At 46.8% G+C, this 18,303-nt stretch overlaps 1 protein-coding gene across 3 annotated transcripts in view; it reads right to left on the bottom strand.

The window, feature by feature from the left end:
- Window positions 1–6,517: 6,517 nt before the first annotated feature.
- Window positions 6,518–18,303, bottom strand: part of Arsb (arylsulfatase B) — a 159,288-nt gene continuing 147,502 nt past the window's right edge. For 2 of the 3 annotated variants that reach the window (XR_005500242.2, XR_005500243.2), the window contains exons 6-7: window positions 8,010–8,132; window positions 6,938–6,963 (exon numbers count right to left, since the gene is read on the bottom strand). Coding sequence is in view for 1 of the 3 variants with exons in the window: in NM_033443.1 (NP_254278.1) it covers window positions 6,698–6,963; window positions 8,010–8,132 (389 nt within the window). In the remaining 2 variants the exon portion in view is untranslated. 3 annotated transcript variants of the gene reach the window in all.

Below are 18,303 nucleotides of genomic sequence, written 5' to 3'. Positions count from 1 at the left end.
TGGGAAGCGGCCACTTGATCATGCTCTTAACAAGTGTCAGAGAAGCTTCACCGGGTGTCTTTAAGTACTCCCAGATGGCTTGCTGGAGGTTCTGTTTTAGATGTTTGAAATTTGCCCAGCAGTATTGTATTAAGACCACCGGTAGAAATAAGTTATTAAGTGAAGCCTCTGGAGTTCAGTGACTGATTTCTGTCCGAGTTAAGGATACAAGGCGCCATCACCAAGAGCAGCTTGCAGAGGAAAGGGGTTGCTTGGTTACTGTTGCATCGATGTTTACCGCTAAAGTCAGGGCAGGACTCTGGAGACAGGAGCTGATGCAGAGGCCATGGGTGTGCATATGTGAGGGTGTGGGGGTACGGGCTGATTACTGGCTTGCTCCTCGTGGCATGCTCAGCTTGCTTTCTCGTAGAACCGAGGACCACCAGCCCAGAATGTTTCCACCCATAGTCGGCTGGGCCCCTCCTCCATCAATCAGTGATTTGGAAAATGCACTACGGGCTTGCCTACAGCCAGATCTTACGGAGGAATTTTCTCTCTTGAGGCTCCCTCCTCTCAGATGACCCTAGTTTGTATCATGTTGACATAAAAGCTAGTCAGCATAGTTCTTTACGCAAATTACTTTGAGAATGAAAACCCCCTCTGATTTCCTGGTGGTCTCACATCCTGAAACTGGAGGGGGAGGCTCAGTGTTTGTTCCTCCAGTGTTTGTGCCATCCTAGGGGTGATTGTCATGGCAACCGGACAGAGGTGAAAATAACATGTTTGCTGCCATCTGGTTTCATATAGCTCATGTAAAGTCTCTCTAAAGGGCAGTGGCTAGTTACCATATTTAGCCGACATACTCGCTGGGATGTTGTTAAAAAGAGTCAAACTAGAGAACCCAGTGTAGCATAGTCAGAATTCAGTCTCCCAGGGGCCAGGCACGGTGTTGGAGTCTTTGTATCATTCCTTGGTCTAATTTCCGAAAGGTGGTAAACTCTTCAGGGTAACCTAGGCAACAGCATCTCAGCTTTGAAAACGTAAATCCGTGTTTTATCTGTGTTTTAAAAAAAACGAAACGAAAGAAAAAAAAAGATCTCTTCAAAAGTGAATTTCAAGGCCAGCAAGATGGCTCAGTGCCTAAAGGGGCGTGCCGCCAACTGTGAGGACCCGAGTTCAGCCTCCGAGTTCCCACCTAGTGGAAAGTGAGCATTGATTCCTGAAAGTTTCCCTCGACTTTCACACTCCCATCATGGTGTGAACACCCACGCGCCCTGAAACCCCCAACACAAAATAAAATTAAAAAAAAAATTAAAGTTAGTTTCCAGGCTGGAAAGACGGCTCAGTGGTTAGCAGTGGTTGCCGCTCTACAAAGCTGAGGTAGGATCCCAGCGCCCACACTGAACAGCTCCCTCCGCCTGCAATTCTAACTCCAGGGAAATCTGTCACCCTCTTCTGGCCTCTGCAGGCGTTTGCATTCCTGGGCACACACCTCCCCCATCAAAGACATGATTAAAAATGAAATAATTAAACACAATGCGTTTCCCTTCAACACTGAAAATGCTGTATTTATGTGTCTGTATATGTACGATCCCACTTTGTTTATTAAAAAGAGAAATCGGCAGTCCTTGTTCTGGTCCAAGTATCCCGGTTTTGTTTAGAAGAGCTTTGTAAGTGGGTATAAGATATAGCCCGTAAGTATACAGTATCAGAATGTCTTGGTGTTTACATCTGCATATACCTATAAAGAGACTGAGGCTAGCATCAGAACCCCAAATGTTTCCCACCCCCAAAAGAACCACTCTGGCGACTTCCATCACCACCAGCTAATTAATCCCTTAGATATGCGCCTGCATTAGAGATAGGGGTGCAGTTGCTTTCAAGAAAGGAGAATTCAGGCCCCAGGTCCAGGGGGCTGCAGGTCCAGCGGCCCCTGGTCCCTCTGTTCTGCTGATATGGGCCTCTCTCCCCCGCCCAGTTCTGAACCCTGGTATACTCCCCTTTCCCACTTATTTACGTTGTAATAAAATGCACCCCCAGCCCCCTCACAAACAAAGCTTTTCACTGTGCCCATGGCACTTCCCCTGCCCCTGTAACAAGTAGCCAAGGGCAGCTTGAAGGCAGAGTAACTTATTTTGACTCTAAGGTTTCAGTCGATGGCTCTTTGCTCCTTTGCCACCGGTGAGGCAGAGCATCGTGGTGGTGGGAGAATGTGACAGAGGCTGACAGAGGCTGTCACCTCATGGTGACAGCACAGAGTGATGGGAACACCTGGGCTAGCAGGATGTGTTCTTCCTCCTTTTTCCTCGATTGAGATCCGCAGCCTCTGGGACCCAGCCACGTACACAAGGCCTTGTAAGTAGATACTTTGTGGCTTCCCCTGGCCAATCTCCTCTCAATCTAATCAAGATCACAAGATCAGCCATGATGGAAACTACTTCAATGGTGTTGGTCATATTCACAGTGTTAGGTGACTGAAGTCAATACCTCCTTCTGAACTTTCTTCAGAAATCCTGTACCCAGTGGACAGCATCCTCCCATGTTTAACTCCCCCAATATCTCAATGATTTCAAATCTGCCTCTTGTTTAAAACGTTTTCCTTTTTATACATTTATTTATTTAGTATGTGTTGGGACCAGGAGTCACCACACGTGTGCTGTGGCTGAAGTGACCAGTGTTGGCTCAGGACCCCCAAGACCAAGTTCCCGGGCCAAAAGAGGTTAATTTGCCCCAAAAGGACAGAGCGGCAGAATAAGAGACAAGGACAGGAGAGAGAGGAGGGAGACAGGGAAGGGACATGGGAGAGGGAGGGGTATCCGTCCTGGAGTGAGAACAAGAACTGCCTTGGGACAGAGAGGAGACAGAAGTGAACCATAGGAAAATGGCGGTTTATAAAGGGAAAAAGGGAAACCTGTGTTAGGATGAGGTGTTTAATTTTAATTGACATGTTAATTAGATGAGCCAAAGGGAGCTTTGATTGCTGGACTCCAGGACTTTGATAGCTGGACCTTGTTAATCAGCTTCAGGAGGAGGAAGTGGGTGAATAAGAGCATAGCCCTTGGGGGCTAGCCTGAGGAATGTGATCCAACTGTTCTTAGGAAGGCAGAGGGAATGGGGAGAAGCGCGAGGCTGGTCAGAGCCGTCCTCACCACCCTCGAGCTGTCCAGAGTCCCTTCAGTGGCACAGGGAGGACAGAGGACAAGTCGTGGGGTCAGCTTTCTCCTTCCACGATGTGGGTCCCGAGGCCTGAACTTAGGTCCCCGGCCTCAGCAGCAAGCACCTTTACCCACTCATCGGCCCTGCATTTTCCTGTCCTTAATTCACACCAGTGGGATTATGCGAGCATTTGTCCTTCGTGTCCAATGTCTTCCACCTATCATAATGTTTTCAGAGTTGCGGTGGGTTGAATAGGAGCCCGTAGGTTCGAACCTATAGGAACGGCCCTCATAGACTCCTGTTTGAATGTGTGGCCCCGAGGGGGTGGCACTATTAGGAGGTGTGGCCTTACTGGAGGCAATGTGTCACCTGTGGAGGCGGGCTTTGAGGTCTCAAAGCTACACCCAGTGTGGTACACAGATCCAGATGGAGAACTCTTAGCTCCTTCTCCAGCACCATGTCTGCCTGCACGCGGCGCTGCCATGCTTCCTGCCCTGGTGATAATGGACTGAACCTCTGAACCTGTAAGCCAGCCCCAGTTAAATGTTGTCCTTTGTAAGAGTTGCTGTCATAGTGTCTCTTCACAGCAATGAAACCCTAACTAAGGTAAAAGTTAATTCAAATTATAGAATGCATGAAAACCCCATTTCTTTTTGTGACTGGGAAACACTCTGTTTTGTATACACGATATTTTGTTATCCACTTATGTGTCAGTGGATATTTGAGCGAGTCCTCTAATAAATCTTGTAAAAAGGACATAAAATGGGTGTAGGGAGATGGTGAGTCTGTTAAGAGCACTTACTAAGCTTCCAGAGAACGCAGGTTCAGCTCCTACACTTAAGGCAGAAAACTCACAACTGTCTATAAGTCCAGTTTGGGAGTCTCACATGGCCTCTTGGGCACTCATGGGCATTCATACACATGCCTGTCTCACATTGTGCATGTGTGTATGACGTTGGGGGGTTCTCACATTGTGCATGTGTGTATGACGTGGGGGGGTCTCACATGGTGCATGTGTGTATGACTTGGGGAGTCTCACATGGTGCATGTGTGTATGACGCAGGGGTGTTTATGACATAGCACAAATGTTGGACACCCATCTCTGGAGTCAGTCCTCTCTCTCTCCACCCTTCTATGGTTCTGCAGTCCAAGGTCAGGAGTCCACCTTGTAGGGTAAGCTGCCTATCCACTGAGCAATCTCAGTGGCCCTGACATAGTAAAAAAAACTTTAATATTTTTACTATATGCATGTAACATATGTGTTGAGATATAATTCACATAATATAAAATTGGCAAGTCAGAAAAAACATGGCAGTGCTTCTGTCACACAAACCTGGCCTTTCCCCGTGCCTTACAGCATAACACCACACTGGGTACATCTGTGGCATTCAACTACCATTGCTCCAAGCTCCTAAACTTGTAGAGGCCCCATGTCCAAGGCTGACATAGTTTTAGAAAGGTTAATTTTATTTTGTCCCTCAAATCTGGAACAATCATGTCATAACAAAGGAACAAGTTCACGAGTTAAATAAAACCTTCTTCAAGGTTTAAACAAAATAGGAAAGAACTAACATTACTATTTCTAAAGATAGGTTATCAATCTTTTCTTTTCGTATGAAACATGAAAATGCGACGAGACAGTCTGAGACATTCCATTCTACTTGCTTTATCAGACAAAACTTCCAGTCAATTTGTTTTAAAATCACTTTCTGAAAGTCTTAAACCCATTAGTACGTTAACGTTCCAAACGCAGCCCGCGATCACAGCTAGAACTGAGGAGAGCTGTTCTGAGAGTACTAAGATCAAGTAGGTGTCCTGAAGTAGTAGCCTTCAGTCTCAGAATACTGAAGGCCACCATAGCTACAGGAGGAGGGGACAGGAGGAGGACCCAGACTCAGGTCCCTCAGACTCTGCCAGTCCTTGACGTAAGGAGTGGTCTCATGGCTGGCTATATACCAGCCCACCATTTTCTTATACTATCTTACCATAATAAAATGCAGAATATTAATGACCAGGAAATACTGCTACTGAACTGAAGGTGACCACACATATCACATTATTGAGTGGTTTTAATTCTAGTGCTCAGTGAGGATGGACATGGAGATCACCAGCAAAGGAGACTTCTGGGAAGCAGAATTCTCTTTTGTCCACCTGCAGAGGACATCCTGGACCTGCCATTCAACGACTGTCCACATATACAGAGCACTCTCCTGCCAGCGGAGAGGTGGGAGGGGACAGTTTGAGGACAGAACATTAAGAGCTGGGGGATGTTTATACTGCCCCTACGGTCAGCTCACTGGACTAGTAAATTTCATGGTGACTCTTTCTCTTCACTCTGTTCATTTTTTCATTTACAAAAAGTACTGGACATCTGCTACGTTGCAGACACGGTTGCAGACACTGGTGCTAAACTGTGAACAAGGCGGCCATACTGATGAGCTGGACTCACAACAACAGGCTTTGTAAGAGGGTCTGAGGAAGGCCTGAAGGTCGAATGGTGTATCCTCATTCTTCAACCCCTGAGCCCCAGAGCAAGGCAGTGAAACAGAATGACGGAAACATGGCAGTGTCTCCTCTGCTTTACTGGGGCCAATGTTCCAGACACGGGCCACTTCCTTTCTCAGACAGTTTGTTATCTCAGGGCAGAGAGGCGTGTGTTATCCTGGCCTTTCTCGCCGCTGCTCGAGAAAGCAGTGTAGACCATGGCGCATCTTGCCGGATTCCGTGACGTGAGGATAAACCTCCTTAGCAGATGCCACAGACCCCCACAACTCCCACAAGCACGGACATGGAACGACCAGTCCACCTACTCTGGGCAGGGCTTAGGACTATCCCAGAGCTCAGAATGGGTGGAGCAGAGGGGAAAGAGACCGCTGTCACAGAACAGTGACGTCTGAAGGCGTGACAGGAACGGAGCCACACAAGCTGGGTAGCAGAAGACTAGACAGAATGAGCAATAGTGGGTGGGGCAGTGGGATTAAAACATGCTTAGTTACCCTGGAAACTGAAGCAAGGCATAGACATTCTGCCATGCTGGCTGACTGCAAAGGTTTTATGCTCCACAGGGGGATGAGTGGGTGAGGGGTGAGTGGATGGATCCTGGATGTGGAAAGCCCGAACAAGATCTCACAGACAGGGAGCCCTCACAGCCAGCAGAACCACTAGCGATCATGCCTCTGTTACGAGAAATGTGCCTCATCCATAAAAGTGGTTATTAGCAGAGGGAGTTCTAACAGCCGACTCGTGAAGTAAAAAGAGCCGGCTGCCCTGGCCTCCAGGACTCAGGGATAACTTCCTATGTCAAGTTCCCAGCATCTGCAGCACAGGAAGCAGGATGAACCCAGCCACCCTGGCCCCCAGACACTAACTCCAGCCAACAACAGGATCCTTCCAGATTTTACTGGCTTTAAAAATGTACTGTGGGTTGAAATTGGACTCCCTCAGTGGGTTATACAGCGTGAGGGCCAGGTGACAGGGTGGGGGATGATGGAGAAGCCAGGAGAGTATGGGCCTGAGGGCTAGCCTGCACAGAAATGTACTCCAGCCCCACCTCCCCTGAGCCCTACATCCAGGGGCTCCATACACCGGTACCCTTGGGATCACAGCGGGGGTCCAAAGGTGGGAAGTAAGAAGGCACAGAATGTTCATGGTAGTACTGTAGGCGGGAAAGAAGGTTCTGGACGATGTGGGGATGTTCCCGGGACACGTCATGTCTTTCTTCAGGGTCCCGATTGATGTCAAAGAGCCAGAGAGTCTTGGTTGGTGAGTCCACTGAAGGTACCTCAGAGATGTTGGACTGAGACGGTGGCGGGAACCAGTAACCACAGCCTGGCAAAGAAAGTGAATGTTAGTGGGGGAGAAACACTGTTGTGGGTTCTAATCTCAGGAGTCTAGGGACAAGGCTTCCCTGGCTTGTGGGTATGGCCATATGTAAGGATACAAACAAAAGGCCAGTGCCTCTTGGTGTTGAGTCTAGATTTGTCTCAGAACACGATTTCCATGCCATAGCAATATAGATCCGGTAGCTTTATGAGAAGGGACATTAAAAACTATGTGTGGGGTGGCAGCAGGTTGGGGGTCTTGGCGGTCACGATGGCTGGGGGGGGGCAATGAGGGCACTCCTGGTATCAAGCAAACAGTACAGCAGTTCTAAGATCTCTTGCAGTACATGTGACAACCCCAAACAATGGACTGTCGTTGTGAACACGGAGAATGCTCACAAGCTAGCATTGCTAAACCGCAGCAGAGCCTGTGCAAATATGGCGTATTCACACCACACTGGAGCTGTCCCTTTCTAAGGAAGGGTGAAGGGAAGCAGGCTTGCCGCAGCCAGAGCACCGGTGACTATCTACAGCTGGCTGGGTGTGCTAGGTCTGACAGTCACATGTGTCTAAAAATCCATAGGCGTTTATGAAGTGGGATTTTCTCTTCTCCCCACCACAGATAACAACAACAGCAATTCAGGAGGGTCAGAAAGAGCAGCTGAAGCCTCCACCCTGCAGCTTTCCCTCACCATTCTATTTGGTGGGAAGTCTACTTAGGCCAACAACAGAAGTTGTGCAATATGGCCCAGACAGAGGCTTAAAAAAGAAGGCCATGAGACCACAAGCAGATAGCTGCTTTCTTAAGATCTGCAGGGACTGTAAAAGATCTGAAGGACTAGTTGACATTTCAGATGTCTGAGCAGACTGAGACGCCAGCAGGGAGCCTTGAGGAGCCATCTAGGCAGGGAAGAGGAGGAGGAGGAGGAGGGCTCAGAGCATGGAGATAAGGACTTCCCTTCCTATGGAGGCAGACCAGGGAATGAAGTCCCAGAGAACTGACAGGACACAGCCCTCCTCTGGCAGCCTCGGGAAGGGAGCTCAGCATTCTACCTGGGTAGCCCGTGAGGAGTTTCCAGTTTTTGTATCTGATCCCAGCATGGATAGATGTGTTAAAGGCAGAATGTTCTAAAGGAAAAGAATCGTTCTTTTCTGGAGTCGTGTTCTTGCCAGGACCTGGGAAGAAATGGTTTGGGAGAATTAGATTGCTGTTATTGGCCTGTGTCATTATAAATCAACATTTTATACCCTTCTTGCAGAACAGTAGCTTTTGTTCAACACCAGAGTCCAAATGCGAGTCTTGCCACAGAAACGGATCTTTTATTAAATACAAACAGAAAGCATGGTTACATTAGATGTCAGTCATAAACCACCACAAATATAAAGGAAATCCCAAGGAGATTAGAAGACTAATCCATCCTTAAAATCACTGCCTTCCGCCAACACGCAGACCCGTGCGCATGGCAGTGTCTGTTACAGCAAATGAGCTGGGCAGTGGTTGTGTGCACAAGCCCGAGTGTGTGCATGTGTGTGCTCGTGCGTGCATGTGTGCACATGTGTGTTCCTTTCCCTCTGAATCATGTAAGTGAAATATTTTCTGCAAATGCTTGTATCTTTGAGAAAGTATATAAAATTATAAAATGCACATTTTATCGAAGTCTTTCTCAAGATAGGAGAGGTTAAGCATAGTACAAAGAACCACAGATACATTTCTTTTTAAACCATTCACTAATTTAAACATTAGTGAGCAATGTTTTTAACTATTCAACAGAATAACTATGGGTATACGAACAATGTGAGCATATAAAGTAGTGGAAGTTTGAATAAATCCATAGACTTATGAGTTTGAATGTTTGGCCTTGTTGGAGGAAGTGTGTCACCGTGGGGGTGGACTTTGAGGTCTCCTGTGCTCAAGCTCCCACCCCCCTTCCTCAAGAGTGGAATTAGAGAGCCTCTTCCTGGCTGCCTGAGGAAGACAGTTTCCTGCAGCTTTTAGATCAAGGTTCAGAACTCTCAGCTCCTCCAGCGTCATGTCTGCCCGCATGCTGCCGTGCTTCCTGCCATGATGAAAATGGACCGAGCCTCTAAACTGTAAGCCAGGCCCAATGAAATGTTTTCCTATGTAAGAGTTGCCTTCGTCATGGTGTCTCTTCACAGCAAAGGAAAGCCTAACTAAGACACTTGGATTATAGTAATTTATCATTTTAAGGTCTTACAGCAGTTGATCAAGTTTCCCGAGGGAGCAGTTATTAATACTCATCCTCCCCTTGAGTTTAGAACAAATTTAGAGCCAGAGCCAGAAAGACTGAGCTAAATTATCTCCTTTCTGCTGATGAGTTTGCCTCGGGAGAACATGGCTTTGGGTCACAGTAGGAAGAATTGCTAGTAATTGGCCCTTGGCTTTCGCTTCGCCACAGAGACTGAGCTTACGGACAGTCTCGGGGCTCCTTCAGAGCACACGGTGAAGCTCAGACTGCTTGCAAACATCCAGGAGGTGCTGGCTCTCACTTAGGCCCAGGAAAGAGTCTGGGCACACTCAGTCTGTTATTTTTGGCTAACGTCTTCTCTCATCTGCCTAAGTGAAGTCCCTTCAGCTGAGGACATCGTTTGACCCACGAGGGGATGGATGTACTCATGACCGTGAGCTCATATTTACATATCTATGAGCTTCAACTTTTGGACCTCACTGAATACTACTTAGTCTGTTTTAAGTTCATGTTTCTTCCTTAACTTTTCAAATACAGTCAAGGCAGTTGTCCCGGGGATACCTCAGAGGGTCCCCTTGTTTTACTGAACAAGTAGACAGCCTAGTAAGTAATTGCTACACGGTGTGGTTATGCCTGTGAAAGTACAGACTCAAAAGGCGACGGAACGAAATGGGGCTGGAGGTGTAGCTTAGTTGCAGAGCCCCTGGCTAACATGTTCAAGGCTCCTGCACCCGTCAGAACGCAAACCAAAACAAGGAAGCCTGCGCTCCACCACGGAGATGAAAGATAGGTGGGAGTTCAAGACCAGGCCAGTCAAAGGACAAAAAGACAACCGACCCTGTGTGTTGTGCCACACCCTACAGAGCTTCAGGGCTCCCAGGTTCGATGCAGGGTTTGGCACAGGCTCTACGGGCTGTGGAGAAGGTGAAAGTCCTATCCCTTGTCCGTCTTTCCAAGTCTGGGCACCGCTCCAGCACACATCAGCGGTCTCAGCCTTAATAGACACCCACAAGGAAAACCTGTCTGATTCCTTGCTTCTTTGCTTGCAAATATTTTGGCTGTAACACAAACAGACGCTTCCAGCGATGGAGACGGGCAGGGATGTGCACCACAGGAAGAGGGTTCCTGGCACACAGGCTGTGCTAAAGCCACGAATCCTCTCGTTTCCCTCATGCATTTGTATGAAGAGCCCATTTTGATATCAAACATTTCAGGTATTAAATAAAACAAGCATGATTTCATGAACATAAACAGAAGGAAGGGAACTGCTATCTCAGAACTACTTACATTTATATACATTTCTTTTCCTTAAAACAAACAGGGACAGAAAAGACCTAAACAACAAGTCTAGGACTTAAATGATGAATGATTCTGTTATCTCAACTTTATTTTTCTCCTTTTGAGTGACAGAACACGGAGAACACGTCAAAGGATACTAACTCCCTAGAATCTTCGCCACGTGAACGGATGTTAATATTTCGCCCCATTTCCTTAAAAAATTTCTATTACATCTTATTTATTTTACATGAATTTGTTAAGTGTGTGTGTGTGTGTGTGTGTGTGTGCGCGCGCGCGCGCGCGCGTGCGCGTGTGCGAGCAAGTGTCACTGTGGTATGTGGACATCAGAGAACAACTTGAAAGAGTTATTTCTCTCCCTCCATCGTGTGGATCCGGGAGATTGAACTTAGGTTGTCTGCCTTGGTGGCAGGCGCCTTTGCCCAGCGAGCCACCCCCAGCCCCACATTTGCTTTTTTAACAGAAGAAACTGGACAGCAAGATCAAGTTGACATCTCCTGTGTCCTCATTAGTTGTCTGTTCCACGTGCTGTTTCTCCTATGGCTTCTCGGCATCCTGGGCCATTTCAAAGCACAGGCCCACGTGTGTGTGCCGAGGAGTAGGCACAGCATGGTGTCATACCTTACACACGTGTGTTATTGTACACATGCTTTAACTGTCATTCCCTGTTTGGAGTCCTGAAATTATGTATGTGCAAGTATTACTCTTCACTGCTTAAATTCATTCAACGAAATATCTTGGCATGTTAATCTGTTTCTCTGCCGATGTTCTCAGTCCACTTTATTTAGTGTCTGGTACTGATTACCCCACAGTGAGCATGGCTGCCTACTTCCTACACACGAGGGATGGTTCTTCCCTGGGGTCTGTGTCAGAACTGGCTACTTGAAGGTCCATGCTTTTCCAACATAGCATAGCCCCGCCATCAGAAATATCCCCTCAGAAATTCCTCTGAGTCCTGTGCCGCCTAAAAATTCTTGAAAGAACTTCATCTTTGTGGAGAATTTATTCAACGAGAACCATTGTTTTCAGTGTCAAGGAAAGGAGTTCTGATAATCACCCTTCTACAGCCCTGTAGAGAAAATAGTGCGGATCACAGGTACGTGGCTTGACAGACAGGAGGTTGAGCATCACAGGGCACCAGGACCCAGGGCAGGGCTTCCAGATGCTCCCTCCTTGCTCCAAGGTACCTGTGACTTATCTATAGGCAGCAAACATGCCTTCTGCCTGCTTTCGAACTCAATATGAAGAGAGAGCATGCGGTATGTTACCCTTGCTTCTGGCTCCTTTTAATCCCAAAATGTCTGCTCTGATAAGACATGCCCACGAAACTGTTACCATGAAATCCCATGTAGCGATGGGGGTCAGCCTGGCTTGGGTGCCTCCTCCACTGGCATCACTGGTGAAAACCCAACACCCTTCTCTTAGGTTTGATTTTGCAGCCCACATGGAGCTGATTTTTGTCTATGAAGGAAGGTAGGAATAAAGAATGTTCTTCTTTTTTCCTCTTTCAGATCTGGATCTTAACTCTCTAAACACCATTTAGTGCGAAAGCTGTCCTCTCTGCACTCATCTGCAGTGGCGCCCTTGCCACCTGCCTCATGGGCTGAGTCTGTCCCTAAAGCTCCAGTTCCCCGGGGGGCTCTCCATGATGCAGGCACTGTGTGCTGGGCTGGGCTTCGGCACCAGCCGCGTGTGGCTGGCGAGCATCCGAAATGTTACTGCTACAGCCAAGGAGCTGACTTTATATATTACATTTTTTTTGAGACAGGATCTCACTGTGTAGACCAGGCTGGCCTTGAACTCAGAAATCTACCATATTCTGACTCCCTGAGTGCTGGGATTAAAGGCACCATGCCTGGCTAGTTACCTAACGCATGTTTTTAACCCAATACATGTTCTACCACCGAGCTCTACCCTCAGCAGTATGAATTTGTTAAGTATTGTACTCTTCCTTGATGCTATTAAAATACGTTTCTAAATTTTCTTGTTTGTTTAGTTCACATCTACTGTATGAGGTACAAATAACTGTATAACTGTGTGCTATTCTTTTATTGCAAACTTGTTGAAGCTATTTTTATTTGTTCTTACAGCTTTTAAATTTTAATTCATGACTTTAAAAACTATATCTATCAAACATCTATCTATCTATTATCTATCTATCTATCTATCTATCTATCTATCTATCTATCTATCTATCTATCTATCTATCCAACTATTTAGTGTTGTATGCACGTGTGTGTGTGCATGCATGTGTGTATGCATGAAGTATCAGGATAATTTGAGGGCATTGGTTCTCTCAGGCCTTCCAACATGTAGTCCTGGTGATAAAGTCAGGTCACCAGGAATGGTAATGAGAGGCTCAGAATTCTTAATATTTAAGATCATGACAGATTTACTTCCTTGACCATTTAGGTGTCTTTTCCCCCTCTCCCCTGTCTCATGTTTCATCGCGTTGCCTAATTCTCCTTATAATGCTGACACAAAGAGAGGGAGAATACAGTCCTTGTCACTCCTGATCCCTGATGATAATTGTAGGACTTCCAGAATAGACCTCTTATGGAATCAAGTAAGACTCACACACTGCTCGTTTGAGTGCTCCTATCAATGAAGAAGTGCTGCATCTTATCTAACAGCTTTCCTGGTCATTAGGTTATCTTTTCTGTCTTTGGTCTATTGACACGGTATCTTTCATTACTTGATTTTTCAGACATTAAGCTGATCTACATGGCCACAATATTTAATCTTTCTTTATATATTTCTGGATTCTATCTGTTAGTATTTTATTGAGTGTTTTATGTCCTGATTCATAAGAGATAACTAATTGTTAAAGTGGTGTATTTATAAGTTGACATAGATGTACATACAGAGTGTTGGGTTGTAAGACAGAGGCGCAGATTTCTCAGAAGAACAAATGTCAAACGTTTATCTGTCAGAGTGGTTGCTAATGAGGATGCAGGCAGGAGCTACCACAGCAGCTCCCTCATGCTACACGGGAGTCACGGCTTGGGTTCACGTATGAGCTCCTCCACTCACTGGTGTGTGATCTTGGTGCTCAGTGACCTTCCCGGCCTCGGTACCCACGGCTGCAGAGTGTAGGTGCTAGAATCTGCTTTGCAGTACGTCCGTGTGGCCCAGGTAAGACGATATACTCCAAATGCATGCTAGGAAGTCCATTCCGTGGGACCTGTACAGTAAATGCTAGTCCATCTTGGGCAACTCTCTGAACTCCCAATATTTATTTCAGTTTGCTGTGGGTAAAACTGATTTAACTACAAGTGAGGTAAGACGTTATACAGTGCTTAGCACAACATTTGTATGTTGCAAGACTATTATTAACAGTAAAGACACGAAAAGCAGCTGAGACATGTTCTTACCATCTACTTGGGAACACAGTACACCATTTTAAGTGTTTTCTGTTTGTTAATTCCTACTTAATTCCTACAGTGGCTCTGTAAGTTGGGCAGCAATATTTGGCAATTGCCTTCAGTGAATGTCAACATCCATGTAATATAGGCACGCATTTATGTATGTATGTGTGTATGTACGCATGTATGTATGCATGCATGTGTGTATGTATGTATGTATGTATGTATGTATGTATGTATGTATTATTTAATCTTCTTATGCTTAGGTAGAGAAAAGTAGGAAAAGAAAAGTAGGCAAAGTGATTATTACCTCAGGAAAACGAAGCAGAAGTATCAAAGGTTTCCCCTTGACTCGGGTCTGGAGAAAGCCTGTGAACGCTTTATCCTGGTCCAGAAACAGGACAACGTTGAAGAAAAATATTTATGGATAGAAACTTTAGCTTGGCATTTTGAGGTTTGGCCTCTTTTCTGTGCTGTTGTCTGGCCTGTCGCCCACCTCCGTGAATCTCTTTGCTTTCAATTATTTTAAGGTTTACAAAGAGCAGTTTAAATTTTCATTCTCTGACTGGCCCATTTGCCTTACCGTTTCCCCATCTTTGCTCCCCCCTCCCTTTTCTGTTTTAGAGACAGAGTCTTGGTAGTATCCTGGAACTCACTGTGTAGACCAAGCCACAAACTCATAGAATGCCTCTGCCCCCCGAATGCTGGAGCCATCTTCAATCCAAAGGATGTGTGTGCATTTGCTAGCAGTGCAATGTTCTCCCTGACGATGTTCAGCAACATTAGCTCTTTCGGAAATCTGTCTGTCCAAGTGTTTTCTGATTTGAAATTCCGTCAGGTCTGTTTGCTTGCTAGGAGGAGGCCAGTTACTAGTTACATGGGTCAAACATCTCCTTTTAAAAGTTATTTTTATTTTATGTATGTGAGTGTTTTGTCCATGTGTATATCTGTACATGTGGGCATCAGATCCCCTAGGCTTAGAGTAGTATCTCTCCAGCCCTGTAAATATCGCTTACAATTTATACTGAAGTTTAACTTATGTTACCCATTGGAGAGGGTAATCGTTTCCTCCGAGTCAAAGTTTAAACTCTAGGTGAATTTCTAGCACCTTCTTGTGCTGGATGGTGCGAGGTCTCCTTCTGGGAGATGGCATCTCTCACAGCCCTGACCCCACATTGGCTGCAGCTGGACAGAGACTCCCTGCATGTGTGGATCAAGTCTTCAGGGCGCTCATAGTTGTGTCCCAATCATGGTGGGCTTGGCCTTACATGTCCAGATGTGAGTGTGAACACTGTTGCCTTGTTTGTTTTAAAAAATCACCATGGGCTGGAGAGATGGCTCAGCGGTTAAGAGCACTGACTGCTCTTCCAGAGGTCCTGATTCAAATCCCAGCAACCACATGGTGGCTCACAACCATCTGTAATGAGATCTGATGCCCTCTTCTGGTGTGTCTAAAGACAGCTACAGTGTACTCATATGTAATAAATGAATAAATAAATAAATAAATCTTTAAAAAAATCACCACAAGTCTAAACATAGACGTTTCCCCACAAGAATAGTTTCTTAAATATTAAGCTGGCTAGAACAAGCCCCCCTCCAACCTGCCCTGAGCTGATACTTTGCTGGCCCACTCTGATGCTTTGCTGGGGTGCTCTGGTTAGCTTATAACCATGGAAAAAGCCACAGTGGCCTCTTCACTAGCTTCAAGGATGAGGAGAGCTGTGAAGACTTTAGTGGAAGCAGGCCCCATGCCACCACCCTGTAGTTCTAAGAGAGAACCCAGACACCGAGGTGCACTTTTACAACAACTGCTTTCGTTGACATAGTAAGTCATTGCACTGTTCTGTCTCTGCTTCTCTCTAGGTAGAACAAGTATAAAATGACTGCCCAGCTAAGAGGATGAATATGAGGCAGAGCCAGAGTCTACGGGTGGTCAGCCTCCAGCCCCAGGAGTGTGAAGACCCAGCTTGCATGGCTTTGGAGTCACCATGCAATTGCCATTAGAAAAGGACCATGGACAGAACCAGTACACTAAAAGAAGTCATCGGTGCTTCCAACTGTCCGGCCCTGGGGTGGGAACTGTGTGGTCTGAACCAGTTGCCATGGGAACAGGGTTAGAAAGTTATACAAGGAGCACATGACTCACATTTTATATTCGCTATCACAGGTCAGGCCCTAAATGAAAGCAGAGTAAAGCAGAATGGAGGTCTTTCATTCTTCATGTAGACTGGGACCAGCTGGGGCCTGCAGTCACCCTGACACCCAACTCTGGCTCTCTGAGCCCAGCTAGCTCAGTCATAGCCTATCATCTGGCCCACTCTGGGCCAACCTAGGCTCCTGGCCCTCTTCCTGCCCCAGAGATCTGATGGTACCATCGTCATCAGCATCTGTTGTACTGATGTAGGGCAGTCCCACAGAGGACTTGGTGTTCAACCTGGCAGTTCCTTGGAGGTCTGGCTGCACGCCAGACCTTTAATTCCTACACACGCTTCCTTTAATTACCCAGTCCGTTGTTTCCTTCCTGCCTTCTGTGGGGACCTTGGGGACACTTATTTTCCATTCCGCAAATACAAATCTCTTTTTACTATATCTACCCTTATCATTGTTATGAGTGACTGTCCTCAGAACCAAGCAGTCACCATCTTGGGGAGTTCTTCTTTACCCTGTTGCAAAACATTATCCCAAGTGGGCTCGTTAACTATTTGCGCATCCCCAGGGAGAGACGTCTTCCTGACTGCTTAGGAATCACACAGGAAAGGAAGAGAACAGAGCGAAGAAAGCAGAGAACTACATTCAGCCATGGTTCCCGCAAACACAGACTCATTTTCACAGTCGACTCGTGTGTGTGTGTGTGTGTGTGTGTGTGTGTGTGTGTGTGAGAGAGAGAGAGAGAGAGAGAGAGAGAGAGAGAGAGAGAGAGAGGGAGAGAGAGAGGGAGGGAGAGAGAGAGAGGAAAGAGAGGAGTGGGGAGGAGGAGGAAGAGGGGGAGAGGGACAGGGAGAGGGACAAGGGAGATAGGGACAGGGGAGACAGGGACAAGGAGAGGGACAGGGGAGACAGGGAGAGGGAGAGGGAGAGAAGGAGAGGGAGGGAGTGAAGTAGGGAGGGAGAGAGAGAGAATGAGAGAGAGAGACAGAGAGAAAGGGAGAGGAGGGAGGGAGAGAGAAAAGAGAGAAAGAGAGAGAGAAGGAGGGAGGGAAAGAGAGATTGAGAGAGAGAGGGAGAGAAGGAGGGAGGGAGAGAGAAACAGAGAGAGAGAGAGAGAGAGACAGACAGACAGACAGACAGACAGACTGACTGACTAGTGATGCCGCTGGGCACAGCCAGGTAGAGAAAGGCAATTGTATGTAAGCAACAGTGGTGAGTGTTGCCAGGAGTGTGGGCAGCAGTGACTCCAGGGACGCCAAAGTGGCACTAGTCTTGACTAGTGCAGGTGGGAAGAGAAGGTCCCCCTGAAACAGTGGCTGGAGCTGGGGACCAGGCAGGCACTGCTAAGGTTTTTATTTTATTATCTTGTGTGGGTTGAGGTGTGGGATAGGAATGCGGTATGTATACTGAACTGTGGCAGACCCCATCATATCTGTACACTCAGACATCGGAAACTGTCATTTTACAGTTCCCACTGAAACTTGAATGGCTTCAGCAAGACTTCCTTGAAACACCTAGACCTGTGACCGACCGGACTGTGTCTCACTGTGGGCGCTGGCTGCTCTGGCTCACTTCACGAGGGCACGCTGTTTTTCTGAGTACTGGTTTTTCAAACTCAGCCTCACAGACTGTCACAATGACACCAGGGAGCGCCTCAGAAAGACGACTCTCATTCCTGTATAAATTCAGAGTTGAACAGGCTCAAGAATCATCTTTGTTTTTGCTTGAAGTCAAGTGAGAGGGTCAGGTGCTTAGCCAGGCCACACTGTTTTCGAACTTGGGAGTCCTAGTCTGTGAACGAAATTCAGGGCTAGACACTTGTCTTCAATAAGCCAATTAAAGGAACTAAGTCAAAATCAGGAACCAGAAAAAGATCCATCTGGCGTGGCTGGATTATGAAGAAGGACAAGGTGGGGGGACAGCAACTCTTCATGGTTCTGAAGAGAGATCGAGTTCAGACTGAGAGCCAAGAACACCCACATCTAAGCAGCCCCAGGCAAAGTGTGATCCCACCCACTGCTGACCCATCAGGATCTGGGATTAATCTCATCCTGTAAGGTGGTCTGACAAGTTGATAAAACCATGAAATCCCTTTCAGGGAGACAAGTCCCCAGTTCCCTTCTGTCTGGTCCCCTTTCCTCCTCCCAGCATGAGATTCCTAGCGAAATTCCCATTTCTTGGGGATCTATTGTTTCGATATCTGTCCTTTTAGAATGTTCTCTGCCACACCAGTTACGACATAGTCAATGCCAAGGGCTAAGAACTTGGCGTGCACAGGCTATGGGTGCATATGTGACATGTGGCCTGTCCAGTGTTATGCTGGAAGGTCGA

This window comes from Rattus norvegicus, chromosome 2 (assembly GCF_036323735.1).
Source record: "Rattus norvegicus strain BN/NHsdMcwi chromosome 2, GRCr8, whole genome shotgun sequence".
Classification (NCBI taxonomy): Eukaryota; Metazoa; Chordata; class Mammalia; order Rodentia; family Muridae; genus Rattus; species Rattus norvegicus.
The sequence above is the reverse complement of the archived record's forward strand: the minus strand, read 5'-3'. Positions and strand labels throughout refer to the sequence as shown.